Consider the following 15577-nt stretch of genomic DNA (forward strand, 5'->3'; position numbering starts at 1 on the left):
TTTTAAACATCTCACAGCAATGGTACACTCACGGAATCTAAAGAAAATTGCTTGCTGGTACACAAGCTGGAAGTCTAGTCTGAACTACATTGCCTGGTTCCTTCCAAATATTGAACCTCAGGAAAGGTTTCTGGACATGTCAAAGAGACCATTTAATGAAGGAATCATTAGGGTCCACTAACCCTGAATGATCCTCTCCCCCTGCCAGCAGATGAGACAAATTGTGGCCAAAATGAACAAAGGAGCCCATACTGAAGATGGTATGAACCAAGGTAGCACAGTCACTCCACAAACAACATTTAGGGATCACACAATCCTGTGTTTCTATCAGTGCACCAAGACGCTAGCAAGATTTTGTAAGGAGCTGCAACTATTTTGTTCAGGTATAGACTTGTGTAGTGAATTTGCACTTGTCTGTGTGCAAGGTAGAGGTAATATACGTTATTTAAAGTAAACTAGGTGCAAACCTTCACTCAGGCTCATCCATCTAAAAATATTATCTAAAGGTGTCTTCACAGAACCTTGCTGACATATCATCAGATGCGAGTTAAGCCATAAGATAAAATTTTCACTGAACAAGTCATGTGGATGAATGGGAAGAAGCTCCAATGCTGAAACCACACAACAGGTTGATAATTATTTTACTCAAAGTCAGGATCCGTTTTAGGTAAGACATACTTGAGCACAGAACTTATTGAATGAGTGGGTTTTTTTGTCTCTGGGCAGCTGTGTGAAACACCTTTGTAGTCTGATTGCACTAAAGGAAGCTTATGAAGTGTTTTCAGACCAAAGCAGAGTCAGAAGCCAGTAGAATGTAATATATATTTAAGAAAAACTCACGGAACTAGAATGTATTACCAACAATAGATTTTTTTTTTTCTTTTTTAAGCAAAGGTGCCTTATTCTCCACAGATTAGTAGCACTAAATGAAGGAGGGTGCTTGTCCAGTGTTGTCACACTACAAGGAACAGATTCAGAGCTGGCAACACAGGGCATCCCCCTGTATGTAATCTCTCTCTCAGGCATCAACCAGATCACCCTTGAAGGGAAACAAGGATTACAATGCCCTAGACCTAGAATATCCTTGAAATTATAACAGGAGATAGATCACCTGACAGTTTCTTATTTTGTGCTGTTTTGAATCCCCCAATTTAAGCAATTCCCTTGTGAAGTCTGTTTCTTGCTTGCTTGGCATATTGTACCTAAAAGAATTAATGACAAAATTCAGAGAGCTCACAGTAGGCTGTAGAAGCAATAAATACTAATGGGATTATTTATATGCCACTGGAGTTCAAGCAAGCAAAGCTCTGATCTGGAGGAGTAAGTCAGCCAGACTTCAGAGAGTTTCACATCTTGAGGAATGGATACAGGCACTGGGAAGGTACTTTAAGCTAACACTTCACTGTAAATTTAGCCTGCAGTGCATCTTTTCATGTTTCTCCTTCTACACAGCTCCCGAAGAGGGATATGGGCTGAAAGCCTCTCCCTCCTTACACCTTATTGCTAGTGCAGGCTTGGAGCCTACACTCAAGGCCATTACTCACCAACAGCACATGGAAAGAAAACCATATTGTCTTACTGCAGACCTCACACAAACCTATCTGCCATATGTAGGACCTGGACTAGCAGAATCTGCCTTGCCTAGCTTCTTACAACCTAACTACTTTTGGAGCAATGTCATAAGACTGCAGCACCATTCTGAGATAGGCGCCAGTGTCACGTGCCACAAGAGCACTGGAGGTCTGCGGACAGCTGAGTTTAGGCTGTCACAGAACAGTACTGATGTCCTACACCCATGTATCTTAGAGTTGGCAAAGTGGGGCAGCCAGGCTAGGTCATCCTCCAGATGGACTTTGTGCCACTGATCACACTTTAGAGCCCAGTAGTTCTGATCACAGCACTTTAAGACCAGCAGTTCAATCAGTTTTCAGTCCACCTGGCTATCCACTTGTCCAGCCCATTCTTCAGCAGTTTGTATCTGAGAATGTTAGGTAGACAGTGATGAACGTCTTGCTAAACTCAAGACAAATCTCTCCCCTCATCCACCAAGCCAGTCACCTCATCGTAGAAGGCTGGTCAAGGAAACTGTTTTCGGGATTTACTCCATCATGTAAAAAGGGACTGATGTGAGGCTGACCAGCTTGTAGTTCCCTGTCTCTTCCTTCTTGAAGACAGGAGTGACATTTACTTTCTTTTACCAGGGAGACCTTATAGTGGCCTTCCAATATCTAAAGTGGGCCTACAGGAAAGACAAGGAGAAACTCTTCCTTACGGCCTGTTGCAACAGGACAAGAGGTAATGGTTTTAAAATAGAAGGAGGTAGATTTAGATCAGATAGTAGGAAAAAAATTTTTACAATGAGGGTGGTGGAACACTGGCACAGGTTGCCCAGAGAGGTGGTTCATGCACCAACCCTGGAAACATTCAAGGTCAGGTTGGATGAGGCTCTGAGCAACCTGATCTGGTTGGAGATGTCCCTGCTTCCTGCAGGGGGGTTGGACTAGATGACCTTTAAAGGTCCTTTCCAACCCTAACCATTCTATGATACTATGATTCTAAGATTCTATGATTCTTCCAGTCCTCAGAAGTGTCCCTCAGTCACTACAACCTTTCAAATACAATCAAGAATGGCATCATAATGACATCAGCCAGCTCCTCCAGCACTCGTAGGTGCACTCTGTCAGAGCCCATGGACTTGTGTCTGCCCAGTCTGTCTAAACATTCTCTAACCTTCTCCTCCTCCACTGAGGGTAAGCCTCCTTACTCCAGTCTTCCCCTCTGGTCTCAAGGGCTTGGGATTCCTGAAAGCCAGTTCTACCAGTAAAGACTGAAGCAATGAAGGCAATAAGTACCTTGGCCTTTTCCATGTCATTTGTTACCAAGTCCTCTGCCCCTATGCAGCACCAGGACCCCTAGATTTTCTTCTGCTGCTGCTACACTTCCAGAAACATTTCTTGTTGCCCTTCACATCCCTTGTCAGATTCATTCCCAGGTAGGCTTTGGCTTTCCAAAGTCTTATGTCTGGACCCTTGAACAGTGACTTTTTGCTGAACATTCCTCTTACTCACCTTACTGTTCTGGATCATAGAGGTATTTGAAGGAGTGGAGTACAGCTGGCTTACTTCAAATATTTCACTCTGGATTTATGCTGATCTTGAAGCTCTGACAGCACTCTTTACTGGCTAGGACTAGTTTTATCTTACTTGAAGGTTTCTAGCTTCATTTTATCTGTTATAGCATTTTCAGCCTCTCTCCGCGGCAAGGTGCTACAAAGCTTGTTAGAATGTATTTCAAATTTGAAACTTTTTTTTTCAATTTTACAGGGACCTTATTGCCATTAATAAATCCATTTACCAGCTAATACCTTCATGGTATTATTATACACATTTTGTAGATGAACACCCTGAGATTCAGTGTAATATTGTTACTTTACTTAGGAGACACAAGCAATCACATTTCATCTGATAGTTCACTGAAAAAATGCAACTAATAATGGATGAAGTAAACTAAAAACACCTGAGATGGCTCAGCAAATCATGAGGAAATTTGGAGTTCAAATCTAAATATGAATTCAAATTCAATAGCTCAATTACATTATTCAGTTATATTGCATGATATTTTTAACTGAGCAAGACAAGATCTAGCACAGCATTATTCCAAGTCAGTGCAGTTACAACTTCCAATAATTAGTTGGTTCATTTAAAGCAACTTCTGACAGGCTAGTGAATCCAGTATGTAAATAATGGATATGGGAGTCAGCTGTGCTAAATTGTGTGATACACAGGGTACGCACCGGCTGTTGTACTGGTGTTTAAAAGCTGTAAGTTGTTTTTCAAGTGTCATTATGTGATTTTAGATTGAGAGTTTTAAGGGAAGGGATGCCATCCAGAGGGACCTTCACAGGCTGGAGACATGGGCCCATACAAACCTCATGAGGTTCAACAAGGCCAAGTGCGAGGTGCTGCACATGGGTTGGGGCAATCCCAGGCACAAATACAGGATGGGCAGAGAATGGATTGAGAGCAGCCCTAAGGAGAAGGACTTGGAAGTGCTGGTGGATGAGAAGCTCAATATGAGCCGGCAATGTGTGCTTACAGCCCAGAAAGACAACTGCATCCTGGGCCACATCAAAAGAAGCATGGCCAGCAGGTTGAGGGACATGATTCTGTCCCTCTGCTCTGCTCTCATGAGACCCCACCTGGAGTACTGCATCCAGCTCTGGAGCCCCCAGCATAAAAAGGATGTGGATCTGTTGGAGTGGGTCCAGAGGAGGGCCACGAAGATGATCAGAGGGCTGGAGCACCTCTCCTATGAGGACAGGCTGAGAAAGTTGAGGCTGTTCAGCCTGGAGAAGAGAAGGCTCTGGGAAGATCTTATTGTGGCCTTTCAATACTTAAAGGGGGCTTATAAGAAAGATGGAGAGAAACTTTTTACTAGAGCCTGTCACAATAGGACAAGGGGTAATGGTTTTAAAGTAGAGGGAGGTAGATTTAGATTGGACAAAAGGAAGAAATTTTTCACAATGTGGATGGTGGAACACTGGAACAGGTTGCCCAGAGAGGTGGTGGATGCCCATCCCTGGAAACATTCAAGGCCAGGCTGGACAGGCTCTGATCAACCTGATCTGGTTGGAGATGGCCCTGGTCCTTGCAGAGGGGTTGGACTAGATGACCCTTAAAAGTCCCTTCCAACCCACACCATTCTATGATTCTATGATTGCATAAGATAGAGGATAGAAAACATAAATTGTGTAAGGATAGGAAATATAAATTGTGTAAGGCACAGTAACTGTTCTATGCTATGCAGGAATACAAAGCTTAACTTTCCAAGGAGCAGTGAATACATTCATTAACAGAGAAAGAGAAGTGAGAGTCTTAAAGCAGAGGATTCAGCAGTTTCTGGTTCAATTCTTGGCTCAGTTTCTGCATCACCTGACAAGAGGCTCTTTACTGCTCATGAAAAAAGAGAGTATCCAATGTTTCCCAAACTCAGTGGGGCAACTTGAGGAGAAGTGAGACAGTTTGTGAGGGGCCAAGGAATACTATGTGCTAAGGAACTAGGAAACCTATGACAACACCTGTTTTTACAAGGAACTTTAATCTTTAATTCCTAAAGGAAAAAAAAATCAGTACATTCCCCAGGGGGAAAAAAAAAAAAAAAAAAGAAGTTCTCCTATTTTATACATTTATAGATAAGAATTTTAGGAAGAAGAAATATAGAACGGATGAAAGGATCATGCACCATCTCACCTGTGACTGTAACTAAATAAAAGACAATACTAGTCATTAGTAAATATGGAAAATTGAAAATGAGGGCTCACTTAAGAACACTTAAAGCTTACTTAGTAACAGGGCTTAGAAAGTGTTCAGTCCAAATCTTCTATGTTCATTAACCTCCTGGAAACTAACGGTGTACTTGCAACAACTTCATCAATAACCTTCCAATTAGTCTAGTTCTTAAGGGAAGAGAAAGTTCCCCTACACGCAGTCCCCTTGTCCTCCCCCAGCCACAGCACTGTGAGCTGTTTGCCAGCACTTCCCTGACTCCTGGCAAGATAAGAGTTTTTTCCTTGCAACTCACAGCATCAGCAAGCTGCCAGTATCAATATCTACATTGCCGCTTTCTATAAAGATGACACTTATTGGCTAATATGAGCTCTCATCTGGGGTTTTCTCTATGGATGCTAATTTGAACATAATTTTTAAATTCTGTTTTAGATTATATCCTCTTCCTGTAACATGTAATGAAGTTGCTCACTAAAGAGGCCTCTTGACTTTCACTAGAGAACTGCAGTACAAGCACAAATGAATCAGAAGGATCATGGGTATAAACTTAAAAAAATAATATCAACAGTAGTTAATTATCCAATACATCTATATTCAAGCTTACACCACATGAGTGTTTTGCTTATATTGCCTCAGTTGACTGTAAATCTCCCTTTCATTACTGTTCACAACCTACAAATGTTCCTTTTTTGGTATATTTTAAAGGCATACATATTTACACTTGAAAAGAAAATTAAATATATCAAATGTCTAATAAGCAGTTCCCTTCTACTCTTAACATATTCAAGGGCCAATATTCTGGTGATGTAATGAAATAAAAGCTTTTCTTCAACAGAAGCATGCTAGCACATTTTGATCATCACTTGTATCTATTTTCACCACCTATTTGTTGACTGCTTTAGAGCTCATTAATATAAACAGAGCCTTTCAAAAAGTGTTCCAATGATGATAATTAAAAAGATAGTATTCACACTGCTTAGATTATATGAAGTGCACTTAGATGGCTTTTCAGAACCTAAAGGCAATGACATGTACCTGTTGTCCTTGTTAAATACCTATAATTGAGGGGAAATTGATGAGTGAATGCAAAGAGAAATGAAAACTTATCCAAACTAGGATGGAAAAATGATTCACGACCATTATAAACATGCATCTAAAACATTTTAAGTTATGAAAAAGGAGGAAATATATAAATGGAACTCATGTAAAGAGAACATCAGTAGTACACTTGTATAATGAGATAAATTATATGTACCACATTTTTTAACTCTGCTCTTCGCAGCGTATCTTACCTTGATACATCTACTTATTTCTCCTGTGGAGATATTAACAGAATTCTTGGCCATTCAAGTTATTGATAGTTAGTAATGAACATTAAATGAAGCAATAACAAACATAAGGATGTTTGCACTACAGTGCAACAGAATTTGTTGCAACCTAGTGCATATACAAGTTTTGCTGTATTCTCAGAAATCTAATAATATTCTAAATCATCTAGTTTCTACTTTCTATGTTTTCACTTTTAGTGAAGAAAGACCTTTTTCTTTCAAGTAACTGAGTAGTCAAGCAGTCAAGTTAAAAACACTAACAGCTTGCCAATGTATGAAGATTGCATGGAGTGGTACGGAGATCGCAGTGATTTCTTGTTTAATGCTTATGTCAGTGATACAGACTACAGAGGCAGAAGAATTTGTAAGTCTTCCATCAGGAGTGTGTCAGAGACCTCCCTGTCTGAGGGAGCGCACAAAGCAAAAGCATCTTCCTAAAGTTCAGAAGTGACCAGGATCTCCACTTTGTCCTCCACTTCTGCAGGTAACTGGTGACAGTTCCTTTTCAGAATGCATGCTTCAAAGTACTTATGTTGCTTTTTTCTAAACTCTTTCACAAAGCCTTCAATGACTAATTAAGTTTGTATGTCACACAGTACATTTCCGTTTCCAAACTGAATGGTTTTCGTTTTTAGAATCAACTTTGGAACAAAGTATTTTCTAGCTAATGCAGAAGCTGCTTTCCAGAAACAATTTCTATTATGCATCTTAAAATTCTCATTTCTCAAATACTCCTTCTTAGTAAACTCATTTACCCAGAGCAAAAATAGATGGGCCTTGAACACACCAAAATCTAGTTTGCTCACTGAAAAGCAGGAGCACTCAAGCAGATGAAGAGCCTATCTGGTTCATTATCTTATTTCCAGCAGTGATCAGTATTAGATGTGTAGTGAAAGAGTGTCAGGCACCTATCTGTGAGGTGATTCTTCTGCTAGTATGTCTTTCTTCCTTCCAGCAGTCAGTAGCAGAGGAACCTGTCCTCCTGGACCGAGTTTATATCTGTCTGTTATTTTCTTCTGGATATAATGCCCTCTTTTTCAGATCATCTGCTAATACAGTGACCAGCAAAGAACCTCATAAAACACCCCTCCAAATATTTTGAAAACAAATAATTTGCTCCTATCTCCTTTTCTTATCTCTAATCAGCCATTAATTTATGAAAGGACTTTCTTTCTTGTCCCATGACATCTTCCAGTTAATAGTATTGGGAAAGAATCTCATCAAAAGTGTTCTATGGAAATAAACATAGTATATCAAGCATACTTACTTGCTTTCTGAATTTCAAAAAACTCTAACAGACTAAGAAAGCATGAATTTTTCTAAAAGAAAGAGCAAAAATCAAGTCACTTTGACTCTTCCCTATTATATCATATGCTTATTCATTCTCTCCTAGCCATTCATGGTGTAGTCACAACCAGCTTCCTTCATATAAGGGCTAGAATGACTCCAGATCCCTCTGGATTCTCTTTTGCAAAAAAAAAGGATTTGACACTTGCCACACCTATTCTTCTTGTGCTAAGGCCAGTATAAGTGACAAGCTATACATCAAAGTTGGTTGGCAGGCAATTTCTTGTCTAAGTTCCTTTGAAATACCTGAGAGAATATTATCTGATCCTTATATTTGTCATAGTTAATTTTATTAATTTCTTCTAAAGTATCTTCTATTGACACTAAATTTGAAACACTTCCTGGGACTTACCTCCCATTAAAAATAAAAAAGCTCCAGGATAATAACTTCTCAAACTCTTCCAATGCAAAGAATTTTCTTATTTTTTATGCCTTAGAGACTCAAAAATAACCCTCGATTGCAGAACTTTTGCTCTGTTGTTTAACTAGGCCTTTTAAAAGGCCACAGATTTGTAGTGTATCACCAGCCCCTACAGAACTTTGTACAGATTACTACTGAAAACACAGCTGCAAAGCAGTAAGATTTGCAGGAGATTTGCCCAGCAGATACATAACGCGATACGAGGATGCATAGACTCGCAAACATCAGTCTCCTGTAAGGCAGTTCTTTCCCAGCAGCATTAATGGGAACTCAGTAGTGATGTGTCAAATATTTACCAGCACCTTCAGACGCAAGCATGTTCCTCCCACATCTCACGGAGCCTCTTCCCCTGCAAATCGCAACAGCCAGCAGTGGAAGACTGTTTCTACTGTGCCTTTCTTTGAATCTCCCCTCTTTCTGCACATCATTTTTAGGGCATTATTACATTTGTACCTCTCTCTCAGGTAGAAGAGGATTGTGTTTGGAAAGAGCCACCTAAATCCCTTTCCTCTTAGCAACAGTCCTAAAAGAACAGTGAGCAGTACTATCCAAACTTCAAGGTCAGATGTGAGCAGTACAAGAAGGTCAGTAGTTGTGACAGAAAATACAATTGCCTCAACACCCATGACTGATTGGTTACATTTGACAGCTCTCTTCTTCGTGACACCATTAGACACAGCAAGTGTGAAATTTAGCTTCAGTGACTCCAGCCTCTCATTAGAGCTTTCTCTAACGTGCCATGGCAGAGAAGCTGAGAGAGCTGAATGCTGCTGAAACTTGAAAGGAACCAATAAAAAAGAAGACATAACAGCAATCGTTCTCATTTTGTGCTGACCGGGCTTCCTCTCCATTGATAGGATACATCTGAAGCAGCAGTGGTGGCCGGTGCTTAGTTCAGCCGGAACAGCATCTGTCATGCTTCATGTGTACCCCAAAGCTGTGATCAGCTCAGGGCAGTCTGCCTCAAGTGTTCCCTCCGATGAACAGCAAAAATGTGGCTGCTTAATTATGGTAGCCCGCCAATTAAGGTAGAGTGGTCTAAGCCTAGAATTAATTTTAATCAAAAGAACTGACTAATTATCACACATACTTTACAAATCTGCTCACTTAGACCAAAAAAAAGAATTTAAGTGAGTGGTTTGAAGGCAAAAATTGTTTACAGAAATCAGTAGGAACAGATACCAGCAGACCCAGACTGCCAGTCCTCTGCTGTAACCACTTCAGTGTGATACATTCATTTTGTGCATTTCAAAAACTACTTTTCTCTGCAACAAAAAGCGATTCAGGAGAAAAAGGAGGAGTGACTCAGCGACTGGAAACCAACACTACAGAGGTTATGACAGCAACCTTCTGGACCCTGATGGCACAGAACAAGAAGGCTGATGTAACGTGCAAAGATAATAAGAGTGAAGAGAAGTGTCAGGGTAAAGACAACATTGTTGTACACGGAAATACTGGTATAGACTTTCAATGCCAGTTAGAAATTTTCTATGCAAAGTCTCATTATAGCAAACAGGAATGAACATCCAAATCCATACACGTCTTTGAAAAGCTCTACTCTTTTACCTCATATGCTTCAAAACCAGGATTTATGCTCTTTAAAAACAACCAGTTACTAAAATTAGCATAAGACAAGTTGTAGTGTACATACAAGATCATTACATCAAACTATACAGGTAAGAATTTTAAGTTAACTACAGATATGACTCCTTGTCCTTGAAGGTATTGAACAAATCCACTGGACACTACTTCTTAGGCTTTCTGGTCTATATCACAGTCTTCTCTAGTCACATTTATTGCTGCATATTTATTAACGTGACTGTGTTGCTATTACTTAAAGAGTTCCTGTATATTTATGGAGGTATGTGTACACATGCTTTTGCTACAGAAAATAGAAGACAGAAACATTAAGCTTTAATAAAAGTGATTTAAGCTAAGATTTGCAATGGACAGAGTACACAGACAGGGAGCCACTGCAACTCAGCTGACACTGGGTAACTCATTAAGCAACAAACAGTAATTTGTGGGAGGCCTTGCTTTTCCAGAACTAGCCTCTCACTTACGATATCTCACTGCTGAATTACCAGGTTTGAGTGGTCACAGTTACAAATACCCAAACCGTACAGATATTCTCTGAAGCTTGATACATACATTTCCCAAATAAGCACTTTATAAGGAAGCTCAGAAGTCAGATACTTACTGATCTGGTTGGTAGATGCACTATAAAAAGCATTTACAGTAGTTGGGCTTGTAAACCACCTGTAGTAAGAGCAAAAGAAATCAGTTATCAGTACACTTACACATCTTTATGAATAGAATGAGCAAAGATAACAAGTGAACTCAGTGGAAGGAAGAAAAATGTGAAAGACCTAGGATACATTAAAGTTTGAGTATTTCTCCATTTCAACACATTACTCACACTTTTGAGAATATTAAAATCTGTTGTTTAATGGCTTTATTTTAAGTGCATGCAATCAATTAATGTTCAACAGGAGCATCTGTTAAGCTTCCCATCACCTGATCTGTTTTATTTCTAAGTGACCATTGTGCTTGTGAGGTCTGCCATGCTGATGAACCTAAGTTCATTCAACAGAGGCTGCAACACTGACAGCACCTGTGAAAACTCTCTTAGACATCTTTCAACCATGTGTGGAGAAATTCCCTCTGGAAATTAAAGAAGAGCATTTTGAAACATGTGAAGTGGCTTCAGACACTTTGCTGAACAACTACTTGAACAATTAGGATGATGCCAACAACATGGGCAGGTGCTTTCTGGGAACCTAAATTCACAATAAACAGCTTCATGTTCTGTACTCTAGGCAATGAACAGGGCCATCAGGATGCTCATAAACAAATGGACCTCTTGCAAGGCAAAACAAATTTTTAAAGGAATATTAGCATTTCATCTCATAATTAGATTTCTTACACATACTGGAGAGAAACCTAGATTTGAATAGCAAATAGGATTTACAAATCTCCTTAGCCTAAGCTCTTCTATATTAACAGTGATTTCACCCATATGAGTGGAAAATCTCAACTGGCTTTAGCAAGATCGAAGTCCTCTCAGATGAAACTCTGAGTTCAGTGATCTGAGTTCAGTGAGGTCAAGATTTCTCTTTTGACTTTATAAGGAAGAACTGAGAAAAAATAAAAGTAATAAAGATTATGAGAATTAGTGGCTAATTCATAATAAATTAGAAGCAACTCTTGCAAATGTCCAAACAGGAACATGATGTCTTTAGCAACATGTTACTCGGAAGTTTTGTAAAGCCAAATGAATGCAATGCAATTGCTTTGGAAAATTTCTTTCAAAGAGAAGAGATGGGAGCTGCAAAATAAAGAGTGAGACAAAGGAAGATCTATCATAATATGGAAGATGCGAGATGCCAGTGACATTCACATACATGATCTGTGCTTTAAAACAGCACCATCAAATGAGGGAGTTATCTGCAGATCCTGACTGTTTTTCTGGCAACCGACGTTCTCACATAAACCATACAACAAAGGAGAGAGTTTTAGAATGGCAGCATTCTGTCTTTTTATCAATAAATTTATCTGCCTCTCTCATCTTCAAAGCTGAGCAGCTTATTTTACAATGCAGCAACTAGAAAAACTAACCAATGAAAGCAGAGGGTGATGTCACGTAAATATCTTGACCATCCATCGCGTTATAGGCTCTAATTGCCACAGATAACTCTCCCTGTTTTGTTTACTAGGAGATTCTGAAGGGGAGGAGTAGAGGAAAGTTTTTTTCTGATGTGTTTTCTGTTTCCTCTATAATAAAGAGATTAAATGTTAGAGGCAATGAAGTAAGATAACGGAAAAATTAAGAAAGAATGCTTATGGTGAGGGGATAAAGAAAAAAATTAGGGGGCTTAATTAACTACATTTCAATTTCATGTTTGTTCACAGCAGCAATCAGCTGAATTGTTTTGAAGGATGCAAGTCAGCCGCTTGTGCAGTCGGAGTCAAACCTGCTCTCCAGGCTTAGCAGAAGCTCTGGGGGACTCTGTCCCTTTTTTGACAAGAAGAGAACCCATCTGAAAGGGAGTCATCTGAAACACTGAACCCTTTAATTTAGATTTTACTGTAAGTTGGAACAAAGACACATAGTGTTGTGACTTCCACCTCACTCTATTGGCTTGTTCTACTTAGAGCAGCCTTTCTGTTCTCTCAAACAGCAATTTTTTTAGCATGAAAAAGGCTTCTGGGACAACGAATATTCCCTTTTTGCAAATCCTTCTTAGAGTGAGTGTCTTGCCTCTCATTTCCAGACAGAGGATCAAGAGCCTGAGACAGATAAGAGACTTCAAAACAGACTAACGTGCTTTGCTCTTCTCCCCATCCTCTTTGTTGCTGCAGCCCCAGGGGCTCACCACAGCTAGTTCAACATGGGAACCACCACAAGCAGTGGTTAAAGAGCTCTTCACTGACAAGTGACATCTCTCTAACAGTACAAGTTTGCACCTGTTTTCATTGGGTGAGAAACTAACCAGTGATGCATGTAACTTGTCACCACAGGAGCACCTCATTGCCTGAAAGCAACTGCAAATGCTGTTGCCATTTGGTCCACAGCTACAGAGGGAGGACATCACATCACTGCTGGCTATGCTTTCATATCTATGAACTCATAGACTCATAGAACATATACCAGCTGCAAGACCCATCACAACATTCCCATCCTGAGACTGACTCTTTCTTCACCATCCACCACCATAATAACAGAGTCCATCCTGTTGACTGAGCTGAGTACAAGCCAAAGACTGATAGCAGCCTCCATTTCCTTACTGTAAAACTGAACTAAATTATTTCCAAGGAACTTTTTCACAAGAATGACTCCATATGAAGTTTGTTATGTTTTTAAGCAGCTAGGAAGAGGAGACTTATCAGCTGTACTGAGGAGTCAAGAAGAACAAGAGTTCCCTAGTGACAAGCAGAATATACTGATGAATTTCGTATTTGATGTTTAGACACTCAGCAAGGAGCTTATTTACACTCCAGTATTTTGTTGTACCATTCTGAGCCACTCTCAAAAATATTTAGGAAGTATTTTCCACAAAAAGGCAGACATAACCAAGACTGCTTCCTTTCAGACTAGCACAATAACTTCACCTCTCATCCGTCATCCTCTTTCTCTGAGCTCCCTGAAATGACTGAACCTTCAGTGATATACGTTAACTAATAACACATCAATAAGAAGGTCTGTGATAAATAGCTGTTGCTATTAAGGTGAAGAAAATTTAGAAATAGCACTCTCATTCCTGTTTGCAGTCAGGTTGCCTGGGCATTTGCTTTAGGTCTAGTTACAATTCCTGTACATTTACTATTTATTTTTTAGCAGAAAAATAGGGGGAAAAAAAAGACAAGCATAACAAACTCTAAGCTCTTATTAATTATAAATTATATTTTTCAAAAATCTGGAATTGTTTACATTGTTTCCATTTGCTATTAGCACCTGAAAAAGGGACAGTTTTTAATGATGTCCTGTAACATTACTTATCAGCTACTGCAGCAGTAAAAACCTAATGCTACAGACTTGACACTTGTAAATTTGAGATTTCTCTTGTAGAAATAAAATCTGAAACCTTCACTGGGATAACAAGTGGAGCAGATACTCTTAGGTCTGTGTTTCTTTAGGCTACAGTTTTCTCCATGATATCTCCCTTCCTGTGTTAAAAGTATAGTGTGCTACATTGCCAATCATGAAGAGGAGTGACTGGGAACATTTACAACACAGGAAAAAAGCTTATTAATTTATTTATTTGTCTGTAAAGCACAAATTGAATTTGCAATTTGTTCTCTCAAATTTTGAGTTAGAAGAAATTACTCAGGTGGGGAAGAACTTGGTGTTCAACATCCCAGGTAAGATTTTTTTTTTTAAGTAATATAAGTAAAGAAAATGAACTTGTGAATGTACAATGCACTTAAGATGGTTAGAAGTGAAAGGCAGTACAAAGTTGCTAATGAAGCTGGAATCTGGAAAATCTCCTCTCAAGAAAGGACTATAAAGAAAGACTTTTAAAGGAGAGGCAATCTTCAAGGTGACTTTCAAAAGTGTATTTCCTCTTCTCATTGTTAGTCTGTTTTATGCATTTTCCTCTGTAGAAACAGAGGATTAGCCTCCCAGGTCTGGCTGCCATCTGTCTCCCCTGGAGCTGGGCAAAAAAAAAAAAAACAGGATGGTAAGCCTCTAGTGCCACATCACTGCTTAAAATGAGGTTCAAAGACCAGGAAAAGGCTCCCAGAGGCTCCTTTCCAGCCTCTCCTCTCCAGGGCAGGTCCACCCACAGGATTTTTGAGCTCTCCAGCAGCATCTCTCCAATAGACAATAGCCTGCCCAGTGTCTTTCATGGCTGCTTTTCTCTTTTTGTAGAAGGAAGTTTTGCACTGTCCTTAATGGCATCCAAGCCAGCAACTCTCAGAGGTGCCCTTCCCTGCCACAAACACAGAGCCAGGGTTTATAAACAATAGTATGTGGTCAAGAAACTGGAATAGGTCTTGGAGGAGACCCAGAAATCTTCTCATAGTGCACTTCCCTCTGTGTCCTTTTATAGGCCTACTAGACGCTTACATTTCCAGCGCTGAATGTTGAGTGAAATGTGAAGAAATATTTGGCCAGGTCTAAAAATCTTAGAGGAGATAACCTGACTTCAAAGGAGAAAGATTGATAATAATGAAGTGGTATGCTGAAGAAGTCCTCTGATCCTCTGCTATTTCCAAGCATATCTCTGTTATGAAGGACAGATTAAATCACTGTCAAAAACGTGCAAGTGTGTGTTTACACACAGAGACACGTGTGTGTATTTGTGTGTAAGAATGTACATGGTTCCATGGATGGATAAGAAAACACCCCTAAACTCCTGATTTTCCTTTATTTTTCCCTTCCATGTGGCCATCATTTCCACATGCTCGGCCTTTCACCTCCCTCTGCTCTAGGTGCGTCTCACTTGGGTAATTATAATGGTCTTCACATCTGGCCTCCTTCCTCCCACGCTCCCCCTTCCAGCCTCATCTCCTCCATTCAGCCTCTCGATCCAACCTTCACTGTTTCTTGCATTGCATTCCTCAGCTCCTGCCACAAATCCCTTTCATCTATCTCTCTCCTGATACCTGAGCACTTTTTCTCTTGTTTCATAGAGCGAGTGGTGAAGATGACAGCCATCTCCCCAGCCAGCTGGTAAGATCTCAGCTGGCAG

General features: G+C 39.9%; 1 protein-coding gene across 1 annotated transcript in view; it reads right to left on the reverse strand.

The window, feature by feature from the left end:
- The window catches only part of PHEX (phosphate regulating endopeptidase X-linked), a 104819-nt gene that overhangs the window by 16205 nt on the left and 73037 nt on the right, over positions 1-15577 (reverse strand). Inside the window, exon 15 of the mRNA XM_086740255.1 lies at positions 10582-10640. Coding sequence (XP_086596381.1) covers positions 10582-10640 — 59 coding nt within the window. The remainder of the gene's footprint in view (positions 1-10581; positions 10641-15577) is intronic.

The sequence above is a fragment of the Chlamydotis macqueenii genome, chromosome 1 (assembly GCF_036417535.1).
Source record: "Chlamydotis macqueenii isolate bChlMac1 chromosome 1, bChlMac1.mat, whole genome shotgun sequence".
In the NCBI taxonomy this organism is placed as follows: Eukaryota; Metazoa; Chordata; class Aves; order Otidiformes; family Otididae; genus Chlamydotis; species Chlamydotis macqueenii.